Source organism: Trematosphaeria pertusa, assembly GCF_010094035.1.
Source record: "Trematosphaeria pertusa strain CBS 122368 unplaced genomic scaffold BU26scaffold_1, whole genome shotgun sequence".
Classification (NCBI taxonomy): domain Eukaryota; kingdom Fungi; phylum Ascomycota; class Dothideomycetes; order Pleosporales; family Trematosphaeriaceae; genus Trematosphaeria; species Trematosphaeria pertusa.
The window spans coordinates 4,144,779-4,171,919 of NW_022987212.1; the positions used below are offsets into that span (position 1 = coordinate 4,144,779).

The following is a 27,141-nucleotide window of genomic DNA, read 5'->3' on the forward strand; positions in this document are numbered from 1 at the left end:
GTAAGGCGGCCCTCCCCCTCCAAAGCCATACCAGCATAACACCGTGTTCAAGCCTGCTGGTGCGCTTTTAACGCGTTTAACTGTCTATTATAAAGAATTTGCGCAGCAATTTTAGCTCACCATGACTTCCCGGACCGGCTTCTTGTCGCACGCGAAAGAGATAGCCGGCGCTCTCATGCTCCCCGAAATGTTCACGGTCTTCATGGAAAACTTCACTAATCCACTCGCGTGGAGTCTTCTACTCAGAGCCGACGTACTGCCAGTCACGTATCAGATCCGACGGTATATACTACATGGAAATGCCAATGAGGCATTGCGATTGAAGGAATCCTACCAGGGCACATTCGCCATGGCAGCTGTCGCCGTGAGTCATTTGAACCCCCACCATGATATTTCTTCAATCATTTACATAGCATATGCTAATCGGCAATTCGGAAAAGGCTGCCATCATCGCCCAAATCGCTATCACGCTGCCGGGCCTCCAAGACTTTGGCAACATCCACTGGACCGCTACGGCATTCGCTTACACGAGCCTCATAAGCGGCCTCCTATCCACCTTCTTTTCTTTCTACGTTCACAAGATTCTGAGCGGCCTGCACAGCGCGGGGCTTGCGCTCGAATGGCTCACGTCGCCCCGCAGGGGGCTGCTTAACCACTTCTTTAAAGCCAACAAGGCAATTGATAAACATGACCGGATCCCCTCGCTCATGGCGGCCACGACGCTAACAGCACCTGGCCGCCTCCTCTTTCTCTCCATCTCAACGCTCTTCGCGGCGCTGGGAATCTACCTCGGCTCAGTGTACACGGGAAAACTGGGCAATCTGAAAGGCAGCAATGCCAACTTGGCTGTCTTGTTGTTTTTCACTATTTCCGCGGTGTGGGGCGTTTCGGAGCTTGCTCTACCGCTGTACACGGAGCAGATAAACCGGATAAACCGGACAAACCAGATTACCATGTCGCTGGCTCGCGTTGTGCGCGACGAGGAGTTGCAGAATGAATATCTACGGAACGAGAAGACTGATGCAGGGGTGACGAGGGAAAAGCTCAGTTCTGGCGAAAGTGCAGACACAGGAGCAGTCATCCGGCAAGCGTTGCAGGCGTCGATTCGTGCGCAGGAGGAGAGTGTGAAAGCGCAGAAGGCGCTTTTGCAGCTGTTGGTTTCCCAGGCTGGTGAGATCGAATCGCTGCCATGAGGACCTGAAGCAGAAGATGCGCTACAAGGAAAGAGGAGAAGGAATGGGCATATCAAACCGACTCTCTGGGACGTTGTGGTGGTGGCTTCGGATCAGAACACTACGCGTATTCGGCCCTCTAATTTGCCTTATAGTCCGAAGTAAGAACCTGTGTCATCTTAGCTGAGCGAGCTGCATGGGACATCGAGGGACCTGCTTGTGTTGCAACAAAAATCGATCTAGGGGGCTTGCTTTCAAAGCCATCCTTAAAGCGACCTAGCACAAACGCTAATACTAGCACTCAAAACGGTCAAAAAATGGTATGCACTCTAGCTTACACATGTAATAAAGAGGAATAGATGACTTGTATTGGTGCGAACAGCTACTAACCCATTAGGGTATAGCCCATTATCCCTCAACATCACGCTCTCTTCCTCTCCTCACCGTCTTCTCATACGTAAATGATTCGTCTTCGATCGCATCCTTAATTCCTCTACAGTTACTAGAATTAATGCTGCACATTAGTCCTGCTCCACGTTCTACTCACCGGCTAACAGGAACTATGCTCGTCACTTACATCCCCTCTGTCGCATTCACTCTATCCGGGAGATATGTCAAGCTTGCGTACCCAGGAAAGAGAAAAATGTTCTCTATCCCAAGTTGCTTCAAATAGTAAAAGTCTGCGCCGCTCGGTTCTGACGGTTGTGCTTGCGGTCCTAGAGCAGCACAGACGCACAAATCCACCACCAGTTTTTCACTATCTATTTCCTTTCCTTCCATTCACCTAAGTTTCTTCACAACGTCACTCCCATTCGCCGTCACCGCCTAGCTCTGGCGCAGTGAAGACTTGGCACACACCTTTCCACTACGCTCTGTTTGCCACTTCGCCTGCGTCCTCTTCCGATCGCCCTTCCTCTCCTCCCTTCCTTTCTCCACTACACTTTTCATCCTACACCATCGCTATCATACATCTCGCGGTCCTCTTACCCGCAATGTCGCCCTCCAAGGTACGTAGGCCGCAGTACTCACTCCAGCACGTCGCAGATTACAACTACAAAAAGCCCCCCCTTCTAGCCTTCAGCAGGCATACACACACTAGAGTGCAATCCAAGACATCCGCTAAACACACCTCCACCTTAGACGCGTTCCAAGTCCGTGGCCACCAGCACAGACACCTCCATCAAACTCAAAGACCGCTGCCACGGCACCGTCACCACCACCTGCTGGAGCGATGCACCCACAAAGTCCACCCGCTGCCGCAGCTGGACCTGCGAGAACCCGCGCGCGCGCTGCCCAGAGATCGAGGCCAAGATCCAGATCCTCTTCCGCGTTCTGAGCATCATCCTGCACTTTGGCGCCTGCATCTTCGTCACGATGATTAATCACCAGAACTTCTATGGCGTCGAGAAGTTGTATCGCATCGTACGTTGTCAACAATCACCGTATACGCAAACGCACGTAGAACTGACTGACATGTTTTCCCCTCTCCTCCAGCTATCCTACTGCATGCTCCTCAACGCCATCGAGATCCTGTGCCTCGCGAACCCAACCTTCACCCTCCGCCTCTCCTTCCTCCCGCGCCTCCGCCTCCCCTTCACGCGCCTCGCCTGCCGCCCTCCACGCACCCTGCACGTCTCGCGCTTCCCGCGGATCCCGTCCATCTTCCTCGCCGTGGCCGAAGGCGTCGCGCTCGCCATTACGTTCTGGAGCATGCTCATCTTGCTGGAGCCGGGGCAGGACACCATGAATCTCTCGCTGCGGCTGGACTGCCCGATCGAGACGTGCGTGACGTCCGAGGAGAACCTGAGTATCTGCGCGTTTGCGCTGCAGAATATGAATGCCGTGTTTCATATCGGGTTCTTGGTTATGAGTGTGACGCACTGGGCGAAGCGGATGGTGCCGATTTGGGTGGACTACTTTGAGTGGTGTTGAGGTCTGGAGAACTGTGTCTGGCGTGCTTCGGCTCTTTTTGGATGTGGCACATTGCTGGTTTGTTATGCCTGCAGACGGCCGAATTGGGCGTTTGACTACACCTTGGGGTTGCTCCAGGAGAGGTAGTACGTGAGAGACGGTCGCGCTATCATTTGTCTATAAAAAGTCAACTTCTAAAAACGCCCTCTACCATTTCCCCGTCAGCGGCAGATGCCGACTCGAGAATCCAAGGCTAATAGTAAACTCCCCTGTGCTGGGCATAACCCAGTTTTGCCTCCTCACATCCCAATAACTCATATCCTTCCTCGTAAGATCAAACGTGACCATTTGCCTATTGCCTCCACCGCCGTGCTGACTCCCCTTGACGCCTGGTACGGGACCCTGCTTTGACGCTTCGACATGCACCTTCTCAAAGGCACGCAAGACGCGCACTGGAAAGTCGATGGACTCGCCAGTCTCGGGATCTTTGTAGCCCTCCGGGAAGGAGACATAGAGTTGGACAACGCAGTCGCCGTCCACCAGCCCAATGTTGGTGACCGAGGCTGAGACTGAGACGACGGTGGTGTAGAGGTCGGGGTTCCCGCCTTGCGCGCCGCCGGCCTCGCTGAGTGGGCTTTGAAGCTTTGAAGCTAGTACCTCCGTCTTTCCGATGCCATCAGTAGAATCCAGGTACGGGTAGATGTACTTCTCGACTTTGTGAAAGCCCTCCGGAAACAGCGCAGACTTCGGGTCAGGGAGGTCGGTTGAGTAGGACGGAGGAGCAATTCCCGAAGGACGAGGCGCTGGGAGCGGTGTCTTGGCTCCTCGCCCATTGATCAGGAGAGAGGAGAGGTGGAACGTAGTGTACGAAAGGCCGTAGCCGAACTCGTATCGTGGAGCGATGTCCTGTTTATCGAAGTGTCGGTAGTCGATGTACAAGCCTTCAGAGAAGTTCTGCTGGGGCGAGAGGCCATCGGCTGGGCTAGGGAGGTACTTGATCTTGCTACCGGGTCCGAAGTCGTCCTCTTTTTTGGCGATGGTGTAGGGCAGCCGGCCGGAGGGATTGACATCTCCAAAGAGAATGTCTACAAGGGCGTTGCCGGATTCCTGACCTGGCAGATTGGCGATGAGAACTGCTTTCACGGAGGGTAGATCAATGAAATTCTCCAAGATAACGGGTCCGACGGTGTGGATCACGACAACAACGTCGCCGCTGCCCTTTCCGCACCCTTTCGCAACGTCTTGGACGAGTTTGTCCCCTCCGTTTTGAAGATAGAGGTCGTTGCGATCGCCGCGTATGTCTAGGATTGTGTCAACGTCGTCCTACGAGGATAGAGCATGCCCGACTTACCTTTCCACTTCATGTAGCCTTCTCCGGCATCCGAATTGGCGAAGACGATGCACAAGTCTTGATCTTCCAGAATCTCCTTCTGCCCAGGAAGCTTGTTTTCGGGCCAGTCCGTAACGTACACAGAGTCGTCGTTGAAGGCTTTGCGGAGCGCAGAAAGAGGGTCGATGAGATATGAGAAATTGGCTGCACCGCTGCCCCATCCAGAGGCTAGGGTTCCGTCGTTACAGCCCTGGTCGTCGCATGCATTGATGCCGTCATGGCTGAGACGAGCGTCTTCGCCGAAAATACCGACCCTGAACTTTGTTTCTTTGCCGGCCCTGTCTTCTTCGTTCCACCCGTTTCGGTCAAGCGGCAGAAGGTTGTCCGCATTCTTGACGAGGACCGTACCTTCGGCGGCGACTCGGCGGGCCAGGTTACCATGGAAGTCGTCGCCTTCTCCCTGCACGTTAACGAACTGATTGACTACGCCTGTGTCTGTATCGGATGGGCTTCCGACGTGCAGTTTGCCGATCCTCTCGTTGGTCCATGACGAGAAATTTGGACCACCATCGCCATCAGGAGGCGGGAGCGGCCATTTGTCTTGCCCAACTTGATACCACGCCGCGACAATACGGGTAACCATATCGTCGATCCGCTCTAGCGGCACGCTGCCGTTCAAGATCGCCTTCGTAAGCTCGGGACCCCACAGGCTCTCCCCCGTCGCCCATCGAAGCCCGTCACCTGGCATAGTCATGTCCAATCCGGCGAGAGCACTTGCAACGCCAGCTCGCTGGGCTAACCAATCGCTCTGAATGAAGCCCTGGAAGCCTAGCTCATCTTTGAGGATGCCATTCAGGAGCTTGCTGTTTTGACAAGCATAGCTGCTGTTAACCTGATTGTAGGAACACATAATGGAGACCACCCCGGCCCTGACTGAGTCGGCAAAAGGCCAGGCGTAGATTTCATGCAGGGTCCGATCATCGATATTGCTCGAGATGGCGTTCGGGATGCCCCATTCCCATGCTTGTCGGAAGTGCTCCTGTTCGTTAAGCACGTAGTGCTTGGCTGTAGCCATCACGCCCTCCTCTTGTATGCCCTTGATTGTCTGAGCAGCTGCGATGCCTTGCAGGACGGGATCCGAGCCGAAGCCTTCCCAATTGCGTCCTCCTGCGGGCATGCGCCCAAGAGGGCCCATCGCAGGTCCGAGGAGCACATTGATACCCTTCAGCCGCGCCTCCTTAGCATGAGCCCTACCCCGCTGATACATCAGGTCCTTGTTCCACGTTGCTCCGACGGTGATACCTGCTGGGAATGCCGTGATATTATCCGCGAACCTGATGCCCAGCGGTCCGTCCTGCAGACACAGCGCCGGGAACTTGAGTCGCGGGACAGGCCCGGTATTGCCCACACACATCTGCATGCTCCATCCCGTGCCCGTCGTGACATTAACCTTCTCCACCAGCGTCATCTGCTTGACCAGCTCTGCCGCTTTCTTGTAGCTCTCTTCCCACGCAGCATCCGTCCCACCCTTCGGCGTGGGATACCACGGCGGACTCAAGCCGTCCTTGGGCGCAGAGTATTTCCAAGCCCATATCCCGCCAGCAGAGAGCAGCAGCACAGTAGCAGTGACGAACGTCAGCAGCCAGCAGCACCACCGCCCCGGTGTGCATTTCCGCTTCGCTTTCGGGAGGACTGCGGCGATCTCGGCGTCTTTGTAGGACGGCTTTCGCGTGCGCAGGTCGCCTGTGCTCTTCTTCCGCTTCAGGGTGCCCGCATCGTAGTTCAACGGGTCGTACTCTTCGAGGTCTTCGTAGGACGAGGCATTCGAATCGAAGGAAGAGCGCGTGGGGCTATCGTCGTCGACCGGGGCGTCGAGCTTCGCGTACTTGCCCCGGCGGAGCTCGTGAGACTCGACTGGAGGCATTTTGCGCGGTTGGGGGATTGCAAACCGAAGGGGCAGTAGAATGCACGCTCAGGGATCTTGAAAGGGGGGAGCTCAACGCCCTAGTTAAATACTAGCGGCGAGGCATGAGGCTGTTTGAGGGCCTCGATTGAAGCAACCGCGAGGTCTGTGGCCAGCGAGACCCGGGAGACGAGAAGGAGAAAACGATGGGTGACACGAAGTTGTCGTGGCAGTTGTGAAAGCGTCCCGACTCGCGCTGAGGTCTAGGGTGTACCCCTGGCGATCCTCGACACCCGAACGCGCCGCGCCAGTCCCGATTCCCCGCCATCCAGTTCTGCCACATCACCATCTTGTCCCAAAATTTATCGAAGTACAAGTGTCTCCTCACGTTGCCTCGCCATTCCAACTGATCCAGTGCGCCGTTTGCTGCCACGTAACTCTTCCGCAGCGCGCATAGCCTCTCCTCCCTATCTGACGACGTCTTCCAGTACCACTAAACTTGGCGACCAAAATGTTTGCTCTTTATTTTGATAGAGTGACATTCTACTGACGAAGGACTTATTGAACAGTGGTAGAGGATGGTCCAGCACATAAACTACCCTCCGACCCTTAAACATGGCCTGCCCTCTCCTTCCCTTCTTCTACGACTGAATAACCTTGCTCAAGAAACGACTCATACCGCCGATGTGCCGTCAGGTGATCGAGCTCTCCCTCTCCCGTCCCGAACTCATAGGAACTCCCATACAATCTCTTCCGCCAGAACTCACTCATCCTCCCGTCATCTTCGTACGGCTTATAGTCAAGGAACTTTCTCCACCGCTTCACCGTTCGAATCGCCACATCTTCGTGAACTTCAAACCACTCAGCATGAAGAGTATTACACTTCGCTCCGTTGACGCCTTCCTTGCATTGAATTGTCCTGCGGAAATTGTTCAATTCCTCGTGGCAGACTCTTTCCATCCTACGAAGCAGGTCCATGCGCACAAGACCCTCGGATGAAAAGCACTCTGTCAAGTCGGTAAACCCACATTCTCGCTTCAAATCACGGATGCGCTCCTTCACATCTCTTGTAATGCCAATCTTCACCCACTGTTTCCCTTTGGCTGGTTCGTAGCTTTGAAAAAATCTGGGTGCCTTGAGCACGTAGATAACGCCTTCTTCAAAGCTGTCTGAAAGTAACTTACGGATCGACCGCGCAATTGTCTCTGGTCTGTGGATGTCGAAGGCGTGCGTGTTTTGCTCGTGTTGCGGTGCTGGGGATTGCGGTGCTAAGGGTTGCGGTGCTGGTGATTGCTCTCCTTGGGATTGCTGTGCTGGTGACGGTGTCACTTTACGAAAGAACGGTCGGGGCCCGAGGAAGTCGCCGAATTGATCCTCATCTTGACTTTCCGCCGGCGGGGCCACTTTATAACATCCTGGTTTTGGCGTTTTAGTTTCGGGAACCCAGTTGAAGTCGAATGCGACAGATGGATTCGGAAGATTCCATACGTTGAGTTTAGGAACATCCCCAGGAGGCTTTGAAAAGTTTACAGACGGTCGAGGCGGCAAGTTGACCCGAATGCGTTTTCCTGCGTGGTTTAGAGTGACTGGTGGTCTGCTCCGAATCGGTAGGGTTCTCTCATGCAGGTGGCCCTCAGGTACAGAATTGTGCGTCGAGTGTTGTTTCGCTGGTTCTGTGAAGGGATCCTCGGCTTGGAGATGCTGGTTCAACGCCGGGCCATTGTTCCCATCAGATGCAGCTTCTTCGAGATTTGAATGTGCCGCAGCTCTTGCCCGAGCCTGAGGTTCATCAAAGATGGTTGGTTCAGATTGGTCACCCTCTCCGAGCGGGAATTCTGGTTGAGGAACTTGCGCAGAGCCTGGTGAAGAGCCTTCAGCGGGGGGTTGATTGAAAGGCGAAGCGGAGCCCGGAGGTAATAACAGCGGCGATGGTGAAGGTATGTCAGGACAATGAGGACTATGCGAACGGGAGTGCATGTCCGATTCGGAATCCCTTGTCGGACGAGGCATAGGACTAGCACTAGCGGTGTGCTCAGTGTCGTGGCTTAACTTCGCTTGGGGGGTTCGCAGGCGAGTTGGTTGGTCTACGTCGACGGCTGAGGGGGACGACTCGACCTCATCTTCTCGGGGATGGTCATGTTTCTTCATACGTGGTTTGCCGGACTTGGTTCTCCTATCGCCAGGAATCTTCTGTGGTGTGCCTCGCTGAGGAGTTGGTGGGGAAGAGATGCCGCGTCCACTGTTACGGAATGCGTTCAGGACCTCGTTCTTCGTATCGCGGGTTGCACTTGACCAAAGGTTTTCCAGGTACTCCCTTCTCTTTCTGAACTCGGTCGACGACGTTTTCCAAGGGTCATGATCGGTACAGAAGAACGTTCGCAGGATACATATAAAGTCCTCTTTCGTGATACTGTCCACTTCTTGTGCGAGGATGTTCCTCGCCGTGTTGAAGATAATTGGATGGTCATCGTAGAAACGCTGAAGCGGTGTCTCACATCGACTCTTGTCGGCTGAGTAGTGGTAAAGACAGTAAAGGCGTATTTTTATGCCTTCACTTGGAAGCCGATCTCTGATGCTGAGCAAACTGGAGATGCGCTCGAAATTCGAGAGATCAGGGAGAGGGAGTAAGCCAGACATATCTGCACCGTAGCACCGGGTGGAGTAGAGTCGGCACAAGGAAGTAAATGAGCTTGCAACGACAGTAAAGCAAGAAAACTGAAAAAAAAAGTGATGGTCCCCATGATACCTTGCAGCAGAGCCTTTAAGACTCCGTAGAATTCCTCATTGGACCCCGGCTTGGCGATTATGCAGGGGAAGAAAAGCTCCTTCCCATTGGGGAACCAGAGTGAGCTAAGAATGGTAGGCTGTATAGATAGATACACCCCGGGCGACATGCGTGAACGATGTCGAAGAGGCTCGTGCGTCAACAGATTGATTGCGGCACAGCAGACGTGACACCCGCGGCCGGTGGCCTCTTCCAAAACAGTTTCCACGCACCTCGCATAGCTATCCACGGAGCCGTCAGGGTGTAGAGCTTCAGATTATCCTTCGATTAGTACGTCCAGTTCCTTGGCGATAGCAATAGTCTTCTCGGTCCGTTTGCGGTTAGATAGCTGGTGGTTGGTAAAGGGTCGTGGAAAGCGCCAGAGCCAGTGGGAACCAGCTGAGCACCAAATTACTCGTTACATGGGCCCTTGTTGATACGAGATCTTCAAAGAACGAGATTAAATCGTTACGGGCGAACGGGGGGTTGGTGTCTGTTGGTTCGTGCTGAATGGGTGTTTGGAGGGGCTTTGGACGTGCTGTGTACTATGTTAAGATGCAGAAATCTGCACGAGTCTTGGCTTTTTTTTAGAAACCGCCTGGGTGCTCTCTACACCATACTTTTTCAATCTTTGTATTTTTTCTTTAAAATTTCAGGAACTGTTCTTTAACATATAAAGAGAGAAGGAGTTAATTTGAAGAAGCTATATATCATTCTTTCTTCATTTTTGAAGACTATTTCTTAACAAGCCTTCAGAACAGAGACCCCTTCAATGAGATCTTTGTGGTTTCTTCAAAATTTGAAGAAGTACTCTTCAATATATGAAGAGAGAGTCGTGACATTTTGAAGAGAGAATGAAATGGCTTGAAGGAGTTGTCTTGGTTTGAAAAACGTCTCTTTCAGAAAAGTGAGGAAAAAAAGTGAGGGTGCCAGTGAAGCGAATCGCGAAAAGCGCCGAAGGCCTTCGCGGATATCTGCATCCTACAGATGACCGTGTCTTTCCACCGTAGTGCGTCTTAGCAAAGGCGCTGAGATATCGAGTCACTGTTGGAAAGTTCAGTTATTAGATCTAGATAGACTGATTCGGACAGCCAAATAAGATCGAATGACATGAAATCTACTACTTCTTCAGATACATCCGTTGTTTTGAAACAAGCCCAAACACTCTATAGTAATATTTACAAGCAGCTACTCAGCCTTCTTTGTTTCAGTCGGCACACGTTACGCGCCGACTTGCTTCAAGATACCCTCAAGATTGATGCTCTTGGGACGTTCGATAGGCAGACCCAATGCCCTATCCCAGATGAGCTGTGCGAGGGGTCCGAGACCACGGCTGACACCGAAGGTGGCCGTATAGTAGAGCGTCTCCTTGAAGCCGAAGTGGTGGAAGAGGACACCGGACGAAGAGTCGACGTTCGGGAACGGGTTCTTGGTCTACTCGGAGGATCAGCAGCAGCTTCTATGCTTGGATAAATTGTAGGTTCCTTACCTTTCCGTGCTCGGTGAGCACATTGGGCGCAACCTCAGAGTTCTTCTTGACGAGTTGGTATACAGGGTCGGAGGCGATTTCCGGACTTGCGTTGGCAAAGTCCATGAGAGCTTCGAAACGCGGGTCGGGCTTCCTTAGCACGGCGTGACCGTATCCGGGGATGACACGGCCAGACTTGAGGACGTTCCAGAGGTAGTTAGTGACATCGCTCTCGCTGAAGTTGTTGCCAACTGCCTTTTGCATGTCCAGGATGAAGCGGAGCACCTCCTGAGCAGCCAGGCCGTGGAGAGGTCCAGCTAGACCTTGGAGACCGGCGCTGTAGGAAAGGAACGGGTCGCTAAGAGCGCTGCCGACCAAGTGGGTGGCGTGAGCAGAGACGTTGCCGCCCTCATGGTCACCATGGAGCGCGAGGTAGAGACGGAGGAGATCCTGGAAGCCCTCATTCTCCTTGCCCGCCTTGCCCAACATGGCAGCAAAGTTGTACGACCAATCCTGGTTCAGATCGATCTCCGCAGGCAATGGGCCTCCTCCGCGGTAAGCATTCTGGTAGATTTTCGCGGCGATGGTGGGCAGTTTGGCGAGCAGGCTGATGCAGTCATCGAAGGTCGGTTCCCAGTAGTCGGCCTTGTGTAGACCCTTCTCGTACGCCTTCGCGAACTTGGACTCGTAGTTGAGCGCAGAGACGGCGCAGGCGAACTGGGTCATCGGATGCAGGTCCTTTGGGAAATCATCGAGCATCTTCTCGACGAACTTGGGAATGCCCGCCTTCTCGGCGAGCTCTCGCGAGAGCGCTCGAGTCTGAGCGACTGACGGGACCTCGCCCGTAAGCAGAAGCCAGAACATGGCTTCGGGCAGCATCTCGGTGCCAGACGTGCCCTTGGGGAGCTCCTTCTGGCAGTCCTTGATGGTGCGGCCATGAAATCTGATACCCTCGTTCGCGTCAAGAACTGAGCCTTCCCAAATCATGGCTTTCAGGCCTCTTCATAGCCGTCAGAATCTATACAATGCAGTGTTCACGTGGATTCGCACCTCATTCCACCCAGGGTATTCTCCACCTTGACATCCCCAAGCTTCTTGTCGGCATGGGCCTTGACCTTCTTCAACAGCTCGCGCTTAGCAGGCAGCACCTTCTTGAAGGTGTCCTTGAGATCCGGCTCGGAGGACGAGGAGTAGCTGCATGCTTGCACTGTCGCAGCAAACCATTAGTGTGACGGTGTGTGATCCGACGGGCTCAATTGCATACCAGAAGCAAACGGACGCGCCGCTGAGGGCTGCAGAAGGCCCAATTAGTCTTCAAGCCGCGTATTTCGAGCCGGAGAAGCTCACCTTGACAGCTCGCAGAGCTCTCGTAGCTGTGCGTGCGCTCAACGCCATAGCTGTAGCTTAATGGAGGGGTTGCGGGGGTGGGTTCGTGCGGGGAACAGTAGCAGTTCCTCAGGCCTCAGCACCAAACAGCGGGACACAGCGTGTGCGGGAGCAATGGCCCTTATAAAGAGAGGCAAGCAAGAAACAAACAGCGGCAATGCTCGGCGACAAAACGTCACGAGGTGTTCTTGGTCCGTTGATGCGACGGGCAAGTGTCGAGCTCCCCTCGGCAAAGGCCAAAGACGGCTAGTGCCCTGGCTATCCTCGGTCCGCCCGGAGTCGTGGAGAAAGTTATCCCTCGCCAAAACATCGTCATGGAGACCCTGCGTCCCCCACGCTGTTGCGTATTAAGAAATCTCTTGCTCCGCGTGCGAGAAGACACTGCGGATTGACCCAATCGAGCCGCTTCGGTGGCGACCAGCGACACCGCCTTTGCTCCGAGATTCGGCAGAGTCATCGCCATTGAATGCTGGGTCTTACCAAGCTTGCCAGCTAGAGGACCCCCCGAGACCATAAAGAGTTGGCTAGCGCTGGTATATTCAAGTGTTACCTAACCTCAATCGCGATGCTGCGAACCGTATCACGATCCGTAGCCCGTCAGAGCCGGTCTCTGAAGATAGCGAACCGAACTCCACAGCTCCTTCGACCCCTCTCCACGACCGTATGTCGCATGTCGAGCACAGTGCTTAAGCCGGTAGAACCCCCGGTGTCATCAGCACTCCCAGGAGACTCGTTCCAGCTTCTCCCCGAAGCGTCAAAAGCTGGCCAGGCGGAAAATGCGCTCTTCGACGAGCAGGTACGGGCCGTGGAGGAGTGGTGGGCGTCGCCGCGGTTCAGGGGTATAAGGAGACCATATACTGCGCAGGATGTCGTGAGCAAGAGAGGAGCGCTGCAGCAGACCTACCCGAGCTCGTTGATGGCGCGGAAGCTCTTCAATTTGTTCGAAGAGCGGGCAGCGAGGGGCGAGCCCGTGCATACCAGTGCGTCCATTCTCTTCCCTATGGACAATATAATAGCTAATTCATTCTCCTCCAATCGTAGTGGGTGCCATTGATCCCGTGCAAATGAGCCAGCAAGCCGCGAACCAGGAGGTGCTCTACGTCTCGGGGTGGGCGTGTTCCTCCGTATTGACCACCACCAACGAAGTGTCGGCCGACTTCGGTGACTACCCGTACAACACCGTACCAAACCAGGTGCAGCGCCTTTTCAAGGCCCAGCAACTCCATGATCGCAAGAATTGGGACAACAGGAGGAAGATGACCCCGGAACAGCGTGCCAAGACTCCGTATCTCGACTACATGCGACCCATCATTGCCGATGGAGATACTGGGTATGCATAGGCTGACGAAGTGCATTCGTAAAGTTGCTAACGAGGGTGTAGGCATGGTGGTCTCTCGGCCGTCATTAAGCTGGCGAAGCTCTTCGCGGAGAACGGTGCTGCAGCTGTTCACTTTGAAGATCAGCTTCATGGCGGCAAGAAATGCGGTCACCTTGCAGGGAAGGTGCTGGTGCCGATGGGCGATCACATCAACCGCCTTGTTGCCGCGCGCTTCCAATGGGATATGATGGGATGCGAGAACCTGGTGATCGCCCGGACGGATTCTGAGAGCGGAAAGCTGATCTCAACCAATGTCGACACGCGGGATCACGAGTTTATCATGGGCGTAACAGAAGAAGGGGAGGCACTGACCGAAACTCTGCAGAGTATGGAAGCTGCCGGCGCACCGGGGAGCGAGATTGATGCGTTTGAGGCGGCGTGGGTGAAGAAGCACAAGCTCGTCACTTTCGATGAGGCCGTGCTCCAGCATCTTCAGAAGGAAGGCGCTTCCGAGTCATCGATCGATGCCTACCTGAAGGAAGTCAAAGCGGACCCCAACCTGTCCCTCCTCAAACGCCGCAAGATCGCCGAGGGCTACACCAAGTCGCCCGTGTACTTCAACTGGGACATTCCGCGGACTCGCGAGGGCTTCTACCATTACAAGGCCGGGATGGCTGCAGCCACCAAACGCGCGAAGGAGTTCGCGCCCTATGCCGACCTTCTTTGGGTTGAGACTGCGGACCCCAACGTAGAGAAAGCGGGCAAGTTCGCTGGCGAGATAAGAGAGCAGTATCCCGGAAAGAAGTTTGTGTATAACCTCTCGCCAAGCTTCAACTGGATGGGGCAAGGTTTCTCTGAGGAGTCCTTGAAGAACTTTGTTTGGGATCTTGCGAAGCACGGGTACGTAACATTATCCGGATGGATGATTCATATGTGCTAACCTACCTATGCAGTTTCGTCCTGCAGCTGATCTCGCTCGCCGGCCTACACTCGACGGCAACAATAACCTGCGAGCTTTCGCGCGCTTTCAAAGACCAGGGCATGCTCGCCTACGTCAACCTCGTCCAAGCTCGCGAGAAGGAGCTCGGCTGCGATGTCTTGACGCACCAGAAGTGGAGCGGAGCCGGCTACATTGACGGTATTATGGGTGCTATCCAGAGTGGGAGCAGTGGCAGCAAGAGTATGGGCGAAGGCAATACGGAAATGGGTAAGTTTTAGCCCATCCTTTGCGCAACAGAGTAGTCCTGCGTCACCATAGTCATTGAATTAGAATTGGAGAGAATCACAGCTAACATGTGAGATAGGCTTCTAGATGTACTTTGTACCAATAGAAAGTATTTATTCGTTTAAGCTTTGCGCGTACCATAATGTGAGGCTTCAGGCCGGTTCCGCTCGCCAGCAAAAGTTCCCTTCGATACCGTTCCGGGGTTCCAAAAATCCGACTTTTTGAAGACTGGTACTCAAAAGAATACTAAAGGGCAAAATCTTTCATACTTCCTTTTCTTTCTCATCCCAGTTCCACTCCACTAAAGGATACCGCTACGCTCTAGAGCTCACTGCGTGTCTGCTTCCACCACATCCACGACTACCCGTCGCCCAGCAACCACCAAACAACCAGCTCACAATGGGCATCAAACTCTACATCCGCGCCGACCGCATCTCGACGAAGCCCACCAAAATCCACCGCAACGCACGACCGATTGGCGTCCGGAGTAGCCAGAGACTTCGAGAGAAGTATCCTCCGCTCAAGATCCGCTTACGTTTCCCGAAGAAAGTCAAGAAGGAAGAGGATGTTATTCTCTCCTCGGTGGAGAGCAAGTGGGAGGAGGAGGATGATTCTTTTCAGTTTTGATGATAGGTTTGATTCTAGCGTATACGGGATTTGGTGGTGTTTTTGGTTAGCCAATCAGGACCATCTTATTTTTTTTGTCGGGGATCGGGGGTTAGATCGGCGCGCACCGGTGCACGGACCGCGCGATCGTGGCTTGCGGCCGTGAGCTTTCTGGAGCGGCATCACGTTAGACCGTGTCTTTTCGTCGTATGATGTATTTAGGGAGCATACACCAGGTCACCATGGCATTATTGCAATGCATCTTTTCAGCTGACCGTTCTCCCTTCAATTGCGGTCGCGAACCTCCTTGATATATCACGATCCCCTCAGCAAAACGCTGCATTCACACAAAGCGAGCATTCGTCCGGGGATCATACGATACATTATTCGAGCCTATTTAGGCAGCGAGAGTCACAACATTACTCCGTCAAGATCCGCGAAATTCAATTCCTATCCGTCGCACAGTCTACAACATCCAAAATGACGTCCCTCTTCCCGCACGCAGCCTACGAGGAAGACCAACCCCATGCCCACTCAATCCTCTACCTGCACACCATCCGCTCCGGCGCCATGATGGGCTCCTTCCTCTCGCTCATCACCGCGCCGGTTTCCCTCCTCGTCTCCCGCTACCGCCACGGCACCGCCTTCACCCTCAAGACCTTCCTACCTCGTCTGCTCACGCACTCTGGCCGCGGCCTTGTCATCGGGGCTCTATTCGGCGCGCTCGCAACTGCTGGGCGCATGTGGGGAAGGGAGGAGATAGAGTGGCAGGATAGGGCTTGGAGGTTGCAGGAGAATAAGCCCCAGGCTGGAACGGACTTTTGGTCCTTGGATAACGCGGCGCTAGGTGCAGTGGCTGCTGTGCTGGTCGTGAGGAGGGGGATTATTCCTGGGGGCATGGGGCTGGGAAGCGTTGCCCTTGGCGGCGCGGGATTGGGCATGGCCACGGGCTTGGGCTATATGATATATGCGTCTCCCAAGCAATCCATTGAGAAAGTGGGCTAAGGAAGATCCTACAGGTTGCTGTGGGCTTGGATTTGGTAAGGCCGTGAACTCTAATCCCTTTTGCTGCAAGTCCTGTACGCTGACGTTTGAAAGGGCCAATGTATTATCAACGCCTCTCTGATTCCATAATCTATTCCGCTCTATGTTCGCTCTATTCTCGGCCATACCCCTCAATGGATTCCGTAAACCTGCCCGGGAGAATCCTTAAGCAGCATATGTCTTTGCGCTAAGTCTTTTCTCGGGAATAACGAGCGTAAAATGAGCAATTGGTTGGCGGGGAATATCTTGATCGCTTATTAGTTTGATGACCGCGCATCTCCGCGTAGCGTGAGATCGAAGAGCGAGCTTGAGGATGTAGGGTTGTTACAAGCCTCCAACGTCACCTCGGACCCGCTACTCCCCTCTTTTTGCGGGGTAAGGGACAACATCCGAACTATGACTAGACATATATACTGGAACAGCTTTCCATTGCACTGTCCTCCTCTGTTCATTACTGAAGCAAAGGAAGACGATACACCTAACAACAGCCATGCCGAACACCAAAACAGTTCGCGTGCCGCATCTTGGCGGGATCACGGCGGCATACCAGACCCCAGCGCCAATTGACAAGTCCAAGCCCACTCTGATCATGGTGAACTCATTTACGACATCTTCTGAGCTTTATCGAGATCAGTATGCGAACGAGAAGCTCACATCGGCGATGAATCTCGTGGCCATTGAACTCCTCGGCCATGGACAGACGAGAACAGAAACCGAAAACTGGACCTACTGGGACACGGCTATTATGAACTTGCAGGTCATGGATGCCTTGGACATTGAAAAGGCGTTTGTGCTGGGGACAAGCCAAGGTGGTTGGATCACGGTGCGGATGGCGTTGCTGGCGCCGAAGAAGGTGAGCACTGAGCGCATAGTGTAGAAAGCTGCCATCGGGAAGTCTAACCGTGAACAGATCCTAGGCATCATCCCCCTGGGCACATCTCTCGACTTCGAGTCCCCCCGGACCCGCGATCTCGGCTGCTGGAATGCCCCGGAAGTGCTCATGCCCAGCATCTCAGAGGCGACAACGAACGACTACACGCCGGACTTTGCGCCCTCGGACGACTACTGCAACTACTTGGTTGACATTGGGTTCGGTAAGAACTGCGCGAAGGACGTCCGCGATTACTGGACCAAGACGATCAAGAGCAATTACCCGGGGAACGATGGTAGGAAGAGGTTCCGCATGGCGGCAATCAATCTGAGGGATCGAGATGGCCTGCATAACAGGCTGTGGGATGTTAAGTGTCCGGTGCTGTGGCTGCATGTAAGTGCAAGCTCCCGAGGTTGAAGGGAGTTGAGCAACGTGATGGCTGATGATGATGATAGGGTACGGACGATGCTGTGTACTCGGTTGCCAATGCGGAGGAAGAGATTAAACTCTTCAAGAATTCGCCGGATGCTAGGCTGGTGACTGTAAAGGGGGGTCAGCACTTCCTGAGCTTTTCGCATCCTAAGGAAGTTGCGGAGAATTTGATCCAGTTCGTGGGGAAGTATGGGAAGTAAAACGTCCTCGATCATAGCATGCGAGATGAAACGAAGATGAATGGGAGTTTGGAAGACGCATCCTGAAGAACTTGATAACATTCTTGCCAGAGAGGAGTATTGAAGTGTCACTTTGCCCAAGTGTAGAATGCATGAGCCTCAGCCCTACGACCAAAGCGACTAGCGCAGGCAAAAGAAAAACGTGCATGCGCTCGGGCCGCCCGAGTGGATCAGTCAGCCAAGGAAATCAGAATAATTCCATTCACCGAGCCCAACTTTAAATCTGCCGTCCCAACTTTCGCCCTCTCACCCTTTTTCTGTTCCTTTTTCTTGTACTGTTATACCCCCTCTCCGCTCTTCTTTACCTTTCACGACTCGCGAATTTGTGAGCAGACACCCGCCGTGCGCGATTTTGCACGCTAGTCCGTAATCTCACACTTCAGCCCGTGCGAGCGGAATAGCCACCTTTCTATCGATAAAGACCCTCCTCGAAAATTCCTAACCCCTCGCGCACACCTCGAGGAATCACTCCCGTCTTCAGAGGCTTCCCATCCGTGGGATATGCCACATTCCGAATCGCCTCCCATGGCTCCCGCGATCTTCGTCAACAAAGCCGGTGACACCCCCGCGCCCTCGCAAGAAGACGTCGCCGCGTTCCTAAAGAGCATCTTGACGGCCAAGACGTCGCACGCCTCCGTAGAAGCCGCATACGGTCTCTGCACCGTCCTACAGAACTCGGTCGGCTTCCGCGGGCTCAAGGGATATGGCATTCTCGAGGAGATCAGGAAGGCAGCGGGAGATAAGAAGAACCCGGTGAGGAGAGAAGGGGCTATGAACGCGCTTGGTGCGTTGTTCGAACGGTTCCCGCGCGCACAGAAGCTAGCAGAGATGGTATTCTTACTACAAGAGGAGGTCCTGGTGCCGCTCGCGCTCGATGCGCTTTCTGATAAAACCTCGACTGTAAAGGAGTCCGCACAGTATGCACTGGATGCGCTTTTCGACAATCTAGGCGCCGAAGCGAGAGTGTTTGGGCTGCTTCCGGTGCTTGTAAAGTACCTAGGGAAGAAGTCCGGAAAGTGGCAAGGCGCCGTGGGCGCTTTTGAGCTGATGGGCCGTATGGCGGACAAGGCGAAGATGGGCATGGAGAGCCTCGAGGTGGAGAAGGAGAAGGATGTTGTCCGTGAAGCCATGGGAAAGAAGCTCGAAGGGCTGATTCCAGTGGTGGAGAGCGGCATGCATGACCTAAAGTCGGAGGTAAGTTGGTTCGGTAGTTGAAACGGTCTTTGACGATGCTAATCGAGGTATAGGTGACGAAACAAGCGCTGAAGACCATGAACAGCCTCACTACCCTCCTACAGAACGACGACATCGCGCCCCGGATACCTCTCCTCGTCAAAACGATCGATGATCCCTCAACACAGAGCCAGCAGAAGGCCATCCTTGCGCTCTCACAAACTACTTTTGTCACTATTGTCACTTCTCCGGTTCTTGCTATGGTCACTCCCCTACTCGAGCGCTCCCTGAACACACCGAGTACCTCCCAAGAAGTCCTCCGGCAGACGGTTGTGGTAATCGAGAACCTGACAAAGCTAGTCCACGACCCGGTCGAGGCACGCGCTTTCCTGCCCAAGCTGAAGCCCGGTGTCAAGAACGTCAAAGATCGCGCATCGCTGCCTGAAGTCCGTGAGATCGCTTCCAGGGCGTTGGATGTTATTGAAAAAGCCATGGCCGACAAGGATGGTAACATTGACAGCGGAGCGATAACTCGTACACATCCGGCGGATGTTTTGAAAGTTCTTGAAAAACAGGTCAACATCGCCGGTAACCTGCAGAACTTTCCCGGCGATGCAGAGGTGTGGACCCTTGCGAAGAACTACGTTTCCGAGATGGTTGCCGAGGTTGTCAATCAGCGAGAGCTGAAGCGTATCCCGCAGCTCATCGCTCCTTATCTCGCGCCGCTGATGAACCCTGGCGATGCTGAGAAGGTCGCAGAAGGTGTACACAACTTCTACATCGAAGAGGATCACCGCAGGTTCGGCCAGCCGATCAAGGAGGATGACGGAGAGGTCGAGATTGTGAATGCGACGTTCTCGTTGGGTTACGGTGGCATGCTGCTGCTTTCGCACACCAATCTCCGGCTGCTGAAGGGCCATCGATACGGTCTCTGCGGCCGTAATGGTGCTGGTAAATCCACCCTAATGCGAAGCATTGCAGAGGGTAAGCTCGAGGGCTTTCCACCACAGGATGAGGTCAAGACTTGCTTCGTGGAACACAATCAGGGCGAAGACGCCGATCTGAGCATCCTCGAATTTATCTCCAACGACCCTCGTTTCAAGGGCGAGAGCAGGGAGCGAATCTCCGAAGTCCTGGAAGAGGTTGGGTTTACTGCAGGCCCGGATGGAAGGCAGTCGCACATGGTTGGGTCGTTGTCCGGAGGTTGGAAGATGAAGCTTGCCCTGGCCCGAGCCATGCTTATGCGCGCCGATGTCCTCCTTCTGGACGAACCTACTAACCACTTGGATGTTGCGAACATCGCATGGCTTCAGGAGTACCTCAAGAAGCACACCGAGATCACGAGCTTGATCGTCTCTCACGACTCAGGATTCCTGGACGAAATCTGTACAGACATCTACCACTACGAGCAGAAGAAGTTGGTGCTCTATCATGGAAATCTCGCCGCCTTCGTCAAGGTCAAGCCTGAGGCGAAGAGCTACTATACCCTCTCAGCGACCCAGGTCCAGTTCAAGTTTCCACCCCCCGGTATTCTCACTAGCGTGAAGTCGAACACGCGATCGATTCTCCGTATGACCAACTGCACATACACTTATCCCGGTTCTTCCAAACCCTCGCTCTACGACGTCTCCTGCAGCTTGTCCCTGTCATCACGCGTTGCCATTATCGGTGCCAACGGTGCCGGTAAATCTACGCTCATCAAGATTCTCACCGGCGAATTGATTCCCCAGCAAGGCAAGGTCGAGAAGCACCCCAACTTGCGTATTGGTTACATCAAACAGCACGCTCTTGAGCACGTCGAGATGCACATGGAGAAGACGCCCAATCAGTATCTTCAATGGCGCTACGCTAACGGCGATGACCGCGAGGTGCTCATGAAGCAGACTCGTATTCTGACCGAGGAAGACAAGATTCAGATGGAGAAGCCTATCGACTTGGGCGACGGTAAAGGGCCACGTAAGATTGAGGCACTTATTGGTCGCCAGAAATACAAGAAGAGCTTCCAATACGAAGTCAAGTGGCTCCACATGCTGCCCAAGTTCAACACGATGATCTCTCGGGAGACTTTGCTCGAAAGGGGTTTCCAAAAGCTGGTCCAAGAATTTGACGACCACGAATCCTCTCGTGAGGGTCTTGGTTACCGTGTGCTCGAGCCGAAGGTGATCTCCAAGCACTTCGAGGACCTTGGCATGGATCCGGAAATCGCAAATCACAATCAGATCGCCGGTCTTTCAGGTGGTCAGAAGGTCAAGGTCGTGTTGGGTAAGTGTTCCCCTTGGTGACTTCATCGTTTATCCGTACACAGTGACTAATCTTTTTCCAGCCGGTGCTATGTGGAACAACCCCCACTTGCTCGTCCTGGACGAACCCACCAATTTCTTGGACCGCGACTCCCTCGGCGGACTTGCCGTAGCTATTCGCGACTATAAGGGTGGTGTGATAATGATCTCCCACAATGAAGAATTTGTCGGTGCTCTATGCCCAGAACAGTGGCACGTTGCAGATGGCCGCGTCGCCCACAAGGGACATTTGGCCGTTGCTTTGGACCGCTTCGATGATTCACGACCTGGCTCGAGTGTTGCCAGCTCGAACGTCAGCTCGGCCAACCCCAGCACCACCGGTACGCCCGTGATGAGTGAGGCGGAAGGATCCAAGGACGACATGAAGTTCAGGGCGAGGAAGAAAAAGAAGATGACTCGCGCTCAACTGAAGGAGCGCGAGGTGAGGAGGAGGTTGAGGCATATTGAATGGTTGAACAGCCCCAAGGTACGTGGCACCTATTCCCAGCGCTATTCCGTGCAGACTCACACTGACCTCTGCAGGGAACCCCAAGGCCACCAGATACGGATGACGAGGCCGAATAAACGGCCCACATCTAGACTAATGTTCGAGCACTGCATGATATCTTAGACTTGCATTGGGCGGCGTTTATAGACGGGTTGTGGTAGGTAGTTCTTGAGTTCACTATAGAAAGGAGGCACGTAGCGTGGTTTGAAAAGCATTTCTGGTTTCCATATACAAAAGCATCCTAGCCTTCTCTTCTTTTCGCCATAACTGTTATTATGCATCGGCTCTAGCCCACGACGTTTCTCTCCGTTGGGATTTGTTCACCGTTTTCACTCCCAGTTTAATTACAGCCCGCTACTCATTGCTGCCTGACTCCGCGCATGATATCGACGTCAACGGCGATACCATTGTCCGAACAATCGAACGAGAGGTATACAAATAGATCGTTTGCCCACCTCCATCCACCACTCTTCACACACTTCCAATCCTCCTACATTCACTACAAACATCAGCAGTCAAAACAGTCAAGACTGTCAAGTGCACACCATGAAGCTCATCACGCTTGCTCTCGCCGGGCTCGCCGCTCTCGCAGCCGCCGTCCCCTTCGTAAGCAACCAAATCCTCCGCCGCTGATTCAAATACCGCTAACACCCTCGCAGAACGAGGACGTCAAAGCCGTCGCGCATTTCCCCGGCGCTCCGCCAGTCGTCCGCGACACCACTCCCGCGCCTTTCCAAGCCCTCTCCATCCTCGACGACCCCGACGACGATGCCGACGACGCCCAGACCGAGCGTCTCCGCTGGTGCAAGCAAGACATTACGCGCTGCACCTCAGAGGGCTGGCTCGCCGTCTGCACCCATCCGAAGGACTATGGCTGGGACGTCTGGTACTGCCCTTGCATTCGGCCGAAGCGGAAGGCGGCGCACTGCCCTGGCATCGATTGGAGGAAGGTGCCGCCTGCGCCTCTTATTCGTCCTCCTAAGGACTAGACTGGATATGGTGCGGCAGCCGTGTGCTCCTGGAGTTTGGGGCTGTGGTCTTGAGGATTCCACGGGGCGTTGTGGGATGTTGGGCCTCAGGGGTGCTTGCTGCTCATCTCCTCTGCCGTCTGTCGAAAGGGAGGCAAACTCTAGGGAAGGAGATGCTTCGGTTATGAAATGATGGAGACTGCGGCTCATGGCTTGACTGGAAGGTTTTTTTGGTCACTCTTTTGAAGTAGTCTTAAGGCTTGCCTCTAACTCCATCTCTCAATCGGGATCTTCAACGTGCTTTGCTATGCTCCATGTGCCTGACGCCGGTATACGTCTTTCATTCACCAGCTCAATCCATCGTGATGCTTCGAAGAGAGTCTTGTTCATAAAAGTTAGCTTCTCATACGAAATAAGCTCGTGCCAATTAGCGCGCAGAAGCACCGAAAACGCGCATTGGTTGAACGAGCGGCGACATCCATGTGTCGCCCGTTCGTTCACCGGTGAGGGGTACTGTACCGTGCCGTATTGTATTGTACCGCAAACGCAAACGTACCAAACAAGCATAAAGGATCCCATACAATGTCTCATTGGTTCTCGGAATGAAGAATCGGTCTAACTTCCGGTAGTAGTAAAAATCCCAGCTTCGTTGTAGGACAATCTGCACATAGCCAAGCTAGATCCTCCTCCCTTTTCCAGCCCACCCAACATGCCGTCCACCGCACCACGGGAGGGCAAACTCATCCTCACTCCCGCAATCCCGGCAGATGCGCCCCGCATCGCAGAACTCCACATGGCTGGCTTCGGCAACGATCCGATCCTGCTCGCTGCTTTCCCCACGCCGGCTGTGCGAGACGCGCTGCAGCGCGACTTGGAGGCGCGAACAGTGCGCGAGATCGGCTCGTCGAGGATGAGTGTGCTTGTGGTGCGGTGCGTAGAATATGAAGGCGAAGAAAAGCACGACGAAGGCCGCGGTGTCGACGGAGTTGAGGAAGGAAAGAGAAAGAGCACTGTTGTCAGTTTAGCCAAGTGGGCGCATCCGATGGCAGAAGCGGAGGAGGGGCAACATGTCGAGGAGCAGCCGAGGGCGCGGCCTGAGGGTACGGTTGTGAGGATTTTGGAGCGGTATCATGAGGAGCTGGAGAAAGTGCAGAGTAAAGTCATCGGGAAGACGCCTTGTTATCGTATGTTTTCCCTCCTGACACGGCTGCTTAGTCTCTCTCCTTCCATTTTCCCTGTCTTTTTCATCTTCCCACATCCATCCGCTCACACCGAACTCACGATACACCAGGCCTCAATTTCGTAGCTACAGACCCCTCCTATCGACGCCGCGGCGCAGCCACGCAGCTGCTCCAATGGGGAATTGAGAGGAGTAAGCAAGAGGGCGTGCCAATTTATCTGGAGAGTACGGTGGAGGCGGGGCTGTTGTATGAGGGGCTGGGCTTTGTGTTGAAGGGGGTGATTCCGCTAGAGTTTTTGAGGGAGGAAACGGGGAAAGAAGGGATTGGGGAGAGTGGGAAGGAACTTTGCTTTTTGTTTGTTCCTTAATGGGCGTCGGTGCCTCTTTGACAAACCTTTAAAGTGAGGGGACTGGATGTACTGTCTTATCGGCAAAATTGGGTGGAGCGTAGAGGGAGATGTTAGGTCCGCGGGACAATGAGTGACTTGCATTAAAACGGTTCTCGATGTAACGATAAGGAATAGTGGAACAAGAGTTTGCATAGACTAGCTCGACTTGGTCGACGACGATAACTGGAAAAAATGAGCGAGTGGTAAACAAACAGACAGCTAGTAGAGACAGTGACAGTCTAGAGACGCGATGAAAGCAGGAACAAATAGCGATCGACGCGGACATAGGAAACTCAAGCACTTCCTCAACTCCAGTTCGCAGCTCGAGGGGCCAACATTCACCTCATCACAGCTAAGCTCCATTCACCATATCCCCATTGTTCCATTTCGTGATCCCGCCATTCGTCAGATGTGCCTTCTCGCTTAGCTCTCCATAGCACTTATTCCAGTCCGCTATGGCATCATCCGGCGTCTTCCCGGAGCTACGAGTAAAAGCCACGTAGCCGGTGTTTGGTACGCCGGGCTTGGTGGTAATGCCCGAGACGACGTATGTCCAATCGACGATATGAAGTTCCGTCTTCACGTTCTTGCGGATGTTCTCCCAGTTTACGTCGTCTGAACCAGTCCAAGTGAGTTCGGCGGTGAAGTGGGTGTATGTTGGGGGCGACCCGATCTTGGGTGCCACAGTAGGCATGAGCTCAATTTGGGCACTAAGCGGAATGTAGGCCACAGAAAGCCCGCCCAGAAGAGAACGGAGGGCTACGAGCGTCTTCTCTTCGGTGGAAGATCCAGAGATGAGGTCATAGCATGGGGATGTCAAGTCGAGCTTAGCAAGGGCGTTGACGGATCCGTATTCCGGACTGAATTGCAGGTCACTGGTTTAACTGTTAGAAATACGTCTTAGCTGTATCGACAATTAAAGCGTGAGCACTGACAGATACGACGGACGGGAGGCCTTCATGAAGGTGGCCAGCTTGCTAGCGTACTCTGCAAGACCAGCGGGGCTGAGTGCTTTGTTACAGTCATATCCGAGGCGCATGCCCACGGCGGGCCCAAAGCTGCTGGCTGTCGGAGACAGCGCATCTGCTGCGAGCGTTACGATCGCTTTACTTGGATCGTGGCATGAGGGATCAGAGCGGTAGCTCCACCACCTCGCCTCGCCCGAGCCACCTTGAGCACGGCCCTAGGAACAATCAGAACGCAGACGCGAGAGTGGAGATTTTGTAAACACTTACCCAACTGAGGTACTGTGTGGTCTGACCGTCTGCAAGAGTAAAGAAGAATGGCTTAGACCAAGCCTCAAACTTCACGCTACTGGACACGGCGTCGGTAGTCCATGTCAACTTTTCGGCTCCGCATAAGTCAAAGCGTCCAGAGTATAGGGTCCCATGACACATACCTGGAAGGTGTTCTTGACAACGTACGAGCGGTAATTCAATCCACTCGTGGCATTCGCATCCGTATCCACATAGATGCAGCTATAATCGCCACCAGAGCCTGTCGCACACCAAATTGTGTTCCTCCACTTGGAAGGGAGATTGACCGTCCCAAAAGCGCCGACCGGAAAGTCATCAGGTGCGGCTGTGGCTGCCGGCATGTCCCGCACAGCCTTGCCATTGACGGGAGTCCAGTCGCAGACTGTGCCTGGGACAATGTCTTGACGTGTGGTGCTTGACTTGATCTGGAACATGCGTGTATCAGAATCAGGACACTGCAGTAAGGCATATACGTACCAGAGCGCCATCATTAAGATCTCCAATAACGGCACCAATCTGATAACTCTCCTGCCAACTAAGGGTATTTGCGGCATTGAGTTCATCGGCTGATTTGCTTTGGAAGATGACGTTGGCTTTGGAAGCGTTGTTGACTACTCTGGCGAAGGTGAGGTTGGCAACCCCCTCATTGAGCACAGGGGGGTCGATGTAGATGATGAGGTTGAGAGTCTCGGACATAGTCGCGTTGGAGGGAGGATGTGACCTGGATGGTGAAGTTTGTAGTGATCGATATCAAGGGAATGAGAGTGCAGAGTTGGATTTTGAGCGTCTTTCGAGGTTTATATATCCCCTCCTTTCGAGCGTGGCAGCGTCCCCGGATGATCGTCTCGTACGGCGGCCGACGTAGATATCGGTCGTATATTGATGTTCCAGAGCTTCGTCCATTCAGATCATGAAGAACCGTCACGAGCTGGCTGGTCGGCTGGCTGAATGAAGCGGTAGCTTATAGAGGCTCCGCGGCGAGGTCAGAATGCCGCTTCAAGGCTGCATAATTGGACCATCCGTCGGCTACAAACTCTATGGCTTCCTCTTTTCGAGCTGGAGAGGCGGGCCGAAGAGGGCTAGACATTGTCTCCAGCGCAAGAAGATGCCAATGCCGGTGACACTGCTTGATCACGGTGGGTACACAGCTCAGTGGCGTTATTGATGCGCCTGCCGGAGTAATCCTCATGGGCTGAAATGATGTAGGAAGCCAGCTACTGTCGCCTTGCAAGCGGCCTCGATTGAGGAATGTGAGTGACGGATGGCGTTGATGAGACCTGAGGGTCTTCTGTAGGCGCATAGCGGCGGCGCCTGCATTTATCAAACTAACGTCCAGGAACTCGCCTAGGTTCCGGATGTTTGGCGCTGATGCATGGAGCTGATCCATTAGCAACCGAACCATTTGGATTCAAAGAGTATCTTGAACGAGAAAGCGTCGGCTTGAGCTCGTGTCCAGCAGCGAGGCTCTTGGCTGGCGCCTCCGGTGACATGAGCGGCTTTCCACGCTCAATGACATCGAGTATTAGCCGAACGACTGCAGGCAGATGCATCTGAGCCCGTCTCAAGAACTTGTCCAGATATTGATACGCAAAACAATATCGTTTTCACGGAGCGAGCCGAGCCCACTAAGCTGGAATAGGTGGGCAAGATGCAGCCCCGCGCCTTCGGCCTTTTTTTGCAGCCGTAGGAGTCCCCATTTCTTGGTTGCAGATGCAATCG

At 53.9% G+C, this 27,141-nt stretch overlaps 12 protein-coding genes across 12 annotated transcripts; 8 read left to right on the plus strand and 4 right to left on the minus strand.

The window, feature by feature from the left end:
• Positions 1-31: 31 nt before the first annotated feature.
• Positions 32-1,523, plus strand: BU26DRAFT_599673 (uncharacterized protein). Its single transcript, XM_033835119.1, has 2 exons — positions 32-364; positions 441-1,523. Exons 1-2 carry the CDS (start codon positions 122-124, stop codon positions 1,191-1,193), a joined length of 996 nt encoding a protein of 331 aa, XP_033692111.1. The 5' UTR covers positions 32-121; the 3' UTR covers positions 1,194-1,523.
• Positions 1,524-1,681: 158 nt separating this feature from the next.
• BU26DRAFT_513818 (uncharacterized protein) lies at positions 1,682-1,855 on the plus strand (the record flags this gene model as incomplete). Its single annotated transcript, XM_033827700.1, has 1 exon — positions 1,682-1,855. A coding segment is annotated over one exon (164 nt), but the record flags the coding sequence as incomplete, so codon positions are not given.
• Positions 1,856-2,164: 309 nt separating this feature from the next.
• On the plus strand, positions 2,165-3,104 carry BU26DRAFT_558521 (uncharacterized protein; the record flags this gene model as incomplete). The annotated part of the gene is made up of 3 exons (XM_033832572.1): positions 2,165-2,179; positions 2,313-2,594; positions 2,667-3,104. 3 exons carry the CDS (start codon positions 2,165-2,167, stop codon positions 3,102-3,104), a joined length of 735 nt encoding a protein of 244 aa, XP_033692113.1.
• A 186-nt stretch (positions 3,105-3,290) lies between these two features.
• BU26DRAFT_558522 (glycoside hydrolase family 3 protein) lies at positions 3,291-6,337 on the minus strand (the record flags this gene model as incomplete). Its single annotated transcript, XM_033832573.1, has 2 exons — positions 3,291-4,384; positions 4,435-6,337. The coding sequence occupies 2 exons, from the start codon at positions 6,335-6,337 to the stop codon at positions 3,291-3,293; spliced, it is 2,997 nt and encodes a 998-aa protein (XP_033692114.1).
• A 588-nt stretch (positions 6,338-6,925) lies between these two features.
• On the minus strand, positions 6,926-8,953 carry BU26DRAFT_558523 (uncharacterized protein; the record flags this gene model as incomplete). Its single annotated transcript, XM_033832574.1, has 1 exon — positions 6,926-8,953. One exon carries the CDS (start codon positions 8,951-8,953, stop codon positions 6,926-6,928), a length of 2,028 nt encoding a protein of 675 aa, XP_033692115.1.
• Positions 8,954-10,301: 1,348 nt separating this feature from the next.
• On the minus strand, positions 10,302-11,943 carry BU26DRAFT_415667 (citrate synthase mitochondrial precursor; the record flags this gene model as incomplete). Its single annotated transcript, XM_033823127.1, has 5 exons — positions 10,302-10,514; positions 10,570-11,548; positions 11,599-11,755; positions 11,813-11,840; positions 11,896-11,943. The coding sequence occupies 5 exons, from the start codon at positions 11,941-11,943 to the stop codon at positions 10,302-10,304; spliced, it is 1,425 nt and encodes a 474-aa protein (XP_033692116.1).
• Positions 11,944-12,413: 470 nt separating this feature from the next.
• BU26DRAFT_36331 (isocitrate lyase and phosphorylmutase) lies at positions 12,414-14,720 on the plus strand. Its single transcript, XM_033822515.1, has 5 exons — positions 12,414-12,914; positions 12,976-13,264; positions 13,316-14,152; positions 14,206-14,459; positions 14,557-14,720. The coding sequence occupies exons 1-5, from the start codon at positions 12,500-12,502 to the stop codon at positions 14,562-14,564; spliced, it is 1,803 nt and encodes a 600-aa protein (XP_033692117.1). The 5' UTR covers positions 12,414-12,499; the 3' UTR covers positions 14,565-14,720.
• Positions 14,721-15,333: 613 nt separating this feature from the next.
• On the plus strand, positions 15,334-16,174 carry BU26DRAFT_36317 (uncharacterized protein). Its single transcript, XM_033822514.1, has one exon. It carries the CDS (start codon positions 15,564-15,566, stop codon positions 16,086-16,088), a length of 525 nt encoding a protein of 174 aa, XP_033692118.1. The 5' UTR covers positions 15,334-15,563; the 3' UTR covers positions 16,089-16,174.
• Positions 16,175-16,617: 443 nt separating this feature from the next.
• On the plus strand, positions 16,618-17,630 carry BU26DRAFT_558527 (alpha/beta hydrolase fold family protein; the record flags this gene model as incomplete). The annotated part of the gene is made up of 3 exons (XM_033832575.1): positions 16,618-16,980; positions 17,038-17,391; positions 17,454-17,630. The coding sequence occupies 3 exons, from the start codon at positions 16,618-16,620 to the stop codon at positions 17,628-17,630; spliced, it is 894 nt and encodes a 297-aa protein (XP_033692119.1).
• Positions 17,631-17,900: 270 nt separating this feature from the next.
• Positions 17,901-22,082, plus strand: BU26DRAFT_513825 (elongation factor 3). Its single transcript, XM_033827701.1, has 4 exons — positions 17,901-18,863; positions 18,917-21,104; positions 21,166-21,608; positions 21,665-22,082. Exons 1-4 carry the CDS (start codon positions 18,195-18,197, stop codon positions 21,704-21,706), a joined length of 3,342 nt encoding a protein of 1,113 aa, XP_033692120.1. The 5' UTR covers positions 17,901-18,194; the 3' UTR covers positions 21,707-22,082.
• A 1,101-nt stretch (positions 22,083-23,183) lies between these two features.
• On the plus strand, positions 23,184-24,409 carry BU26DRAFT_599682 (uncharacterized protein). Its single transcript, XM_033835120.1, has 2 exons — positions 23,184-23,781; positions 23,889-24,409. Exons 1-2 carry the CDS (start codon positions 23,307-23,309, stop codon positions 24,143-24,145), a joined length of 732 nt encoding a protein of 243 aa, XP_033692121.1. The 5' UTR covers positions 23,184-23,306; the 3' UTR covers positions 24,146-24,409.
• BU26DRAFT_36379 (uncharacterized protein) lies at positions 24,332-26,523 on the minus strand. The gene is made up of 5 exons (XM_033822516.1): positions 25,900-26,523; positions 25,566-25,847; positions 25,402-25,509; positions 25,102-25,349; positions 24,332-25,041 (listed from the first exon to the last, which is right to left on the minus strand). The coding sequence occupies exons 1-5, from the start codon at positions 26,116-26,118 to the stop codon at positions 24,519-24,521; spliced, it is 1,380 nt and encodes a 459-aa protein (XP_033692122.1). The 5' UTR covers positions 26,119-26,523; the 3' UTR covers positions 24,332-24,518.
• Between the last annotated feature and the right edge of the window lie 618 nt (positions 26,524-27,141).

Excerpts from the sequence above, each read along its gene's own strand:
- BU26DRAFT_599682 (XM_033835120.1), top strand. The coding sequence starts at position 23,307 with ATGCCGTCCACCGCACCACGGGAGGGCAAACTCATCCTCACTCCCGCA. Across the intron at positions 23,782-23,888 it reads CGGGAAGACGCCTTGTTATC|GCCTCAATTTCGTAGCTACA; the intron begins GTATGTTTTCCC and ends ACGATACACCAG.
- BU26DRAFT_36317 (XM_033822514.1), top strand. The coding sequence starts at position 15,564 with ATGACGTCCCTCTTCCCGCACGCAGCCTACGAGGAAGACCAACCCCAT.
- BU26DRAFT_36331 (XM_033822515.1), top strand. The coding sequence starts at position 12,500 with ATGCTGCGAACCGTATCACGATCCGTAGCCCGTCAGAGCCGGTCTCTG. Across the intron at positions 12,915-12,975 it reads GGGCGAGCCCGTGCATACCA|TGGGTGCCATTGATCCCGTG; the intron begins GTGCGTCCATTC and ends CTCCAATCGTAG. Across the intron at positions 13,265-13,315 it reads ATTGCCGATGGAGATACTGG|GCATGGTGGTCTCTCGGCCG; the intron begins GTATGCATAGGC and ends ACGAGGGTGTAG.
- BU26DRAFT_513825 (XM_033827701.1), top strand. The coding sequence starts at position 18,195 with ATGGCTCCCGCGATCTTCGTCAACAAAGCCGGTGACACCCCCGCGCCC. Across the intron at positions 18,864-18,916 it reads TGCATGACCTAAAGTCGGAG|GTGACGAAACAAGCGCTGAA; the intron begins GTAAGTTGGTTC and ends ATCGAGGTATAG. Across the intron at positions 21,105-21,165 it reads GAAGGTCAAGGTCGTGTTGG|CCGGTGCTATGTGGAACAAC; the intron begins GTAAGTGTTCCC and ends ATCTTTTTCCAG.
- BU26DRAFT_599673 (XM_033835119.1), top strand. The coding sequence starts at position 122 with ATGACTTCCCGGACCGGCTTCTTGTCGCACGCGAAAGAGATAGCCGGC. Across the intron at positions 365-440 it reads TCGCCATGGCAGCTGTCGCC|GCTGCCATCATCGCCCAAAT; the intron begins GTGAGTCATTTG and ends AATTCGGAAAAG.
- BU26DRAFT_36379 (XM_033822516.1), bottom strand. The coding sequence starts at position 26,118 with ATGTCCGAGACTCTCAACCTCATCATCTACATCGACCCCCCTGTGCTC. Across the intron at positions 25,848-25,899 it reads ATCTTAATGATGGCGCTCTG|ATCAAGTCAAGCACCACACG; the intron begins GTACGTATATGC and ends CGCATGTTCCAG. Across the intron at positions 25,042-25,101 it reads GCCTCCCGTCCGTCGTATCT|TGACCTGCAATTCAGTCCGG; the intron begins GTCAGTGCTCAC and ends CAGTTAAACCAG.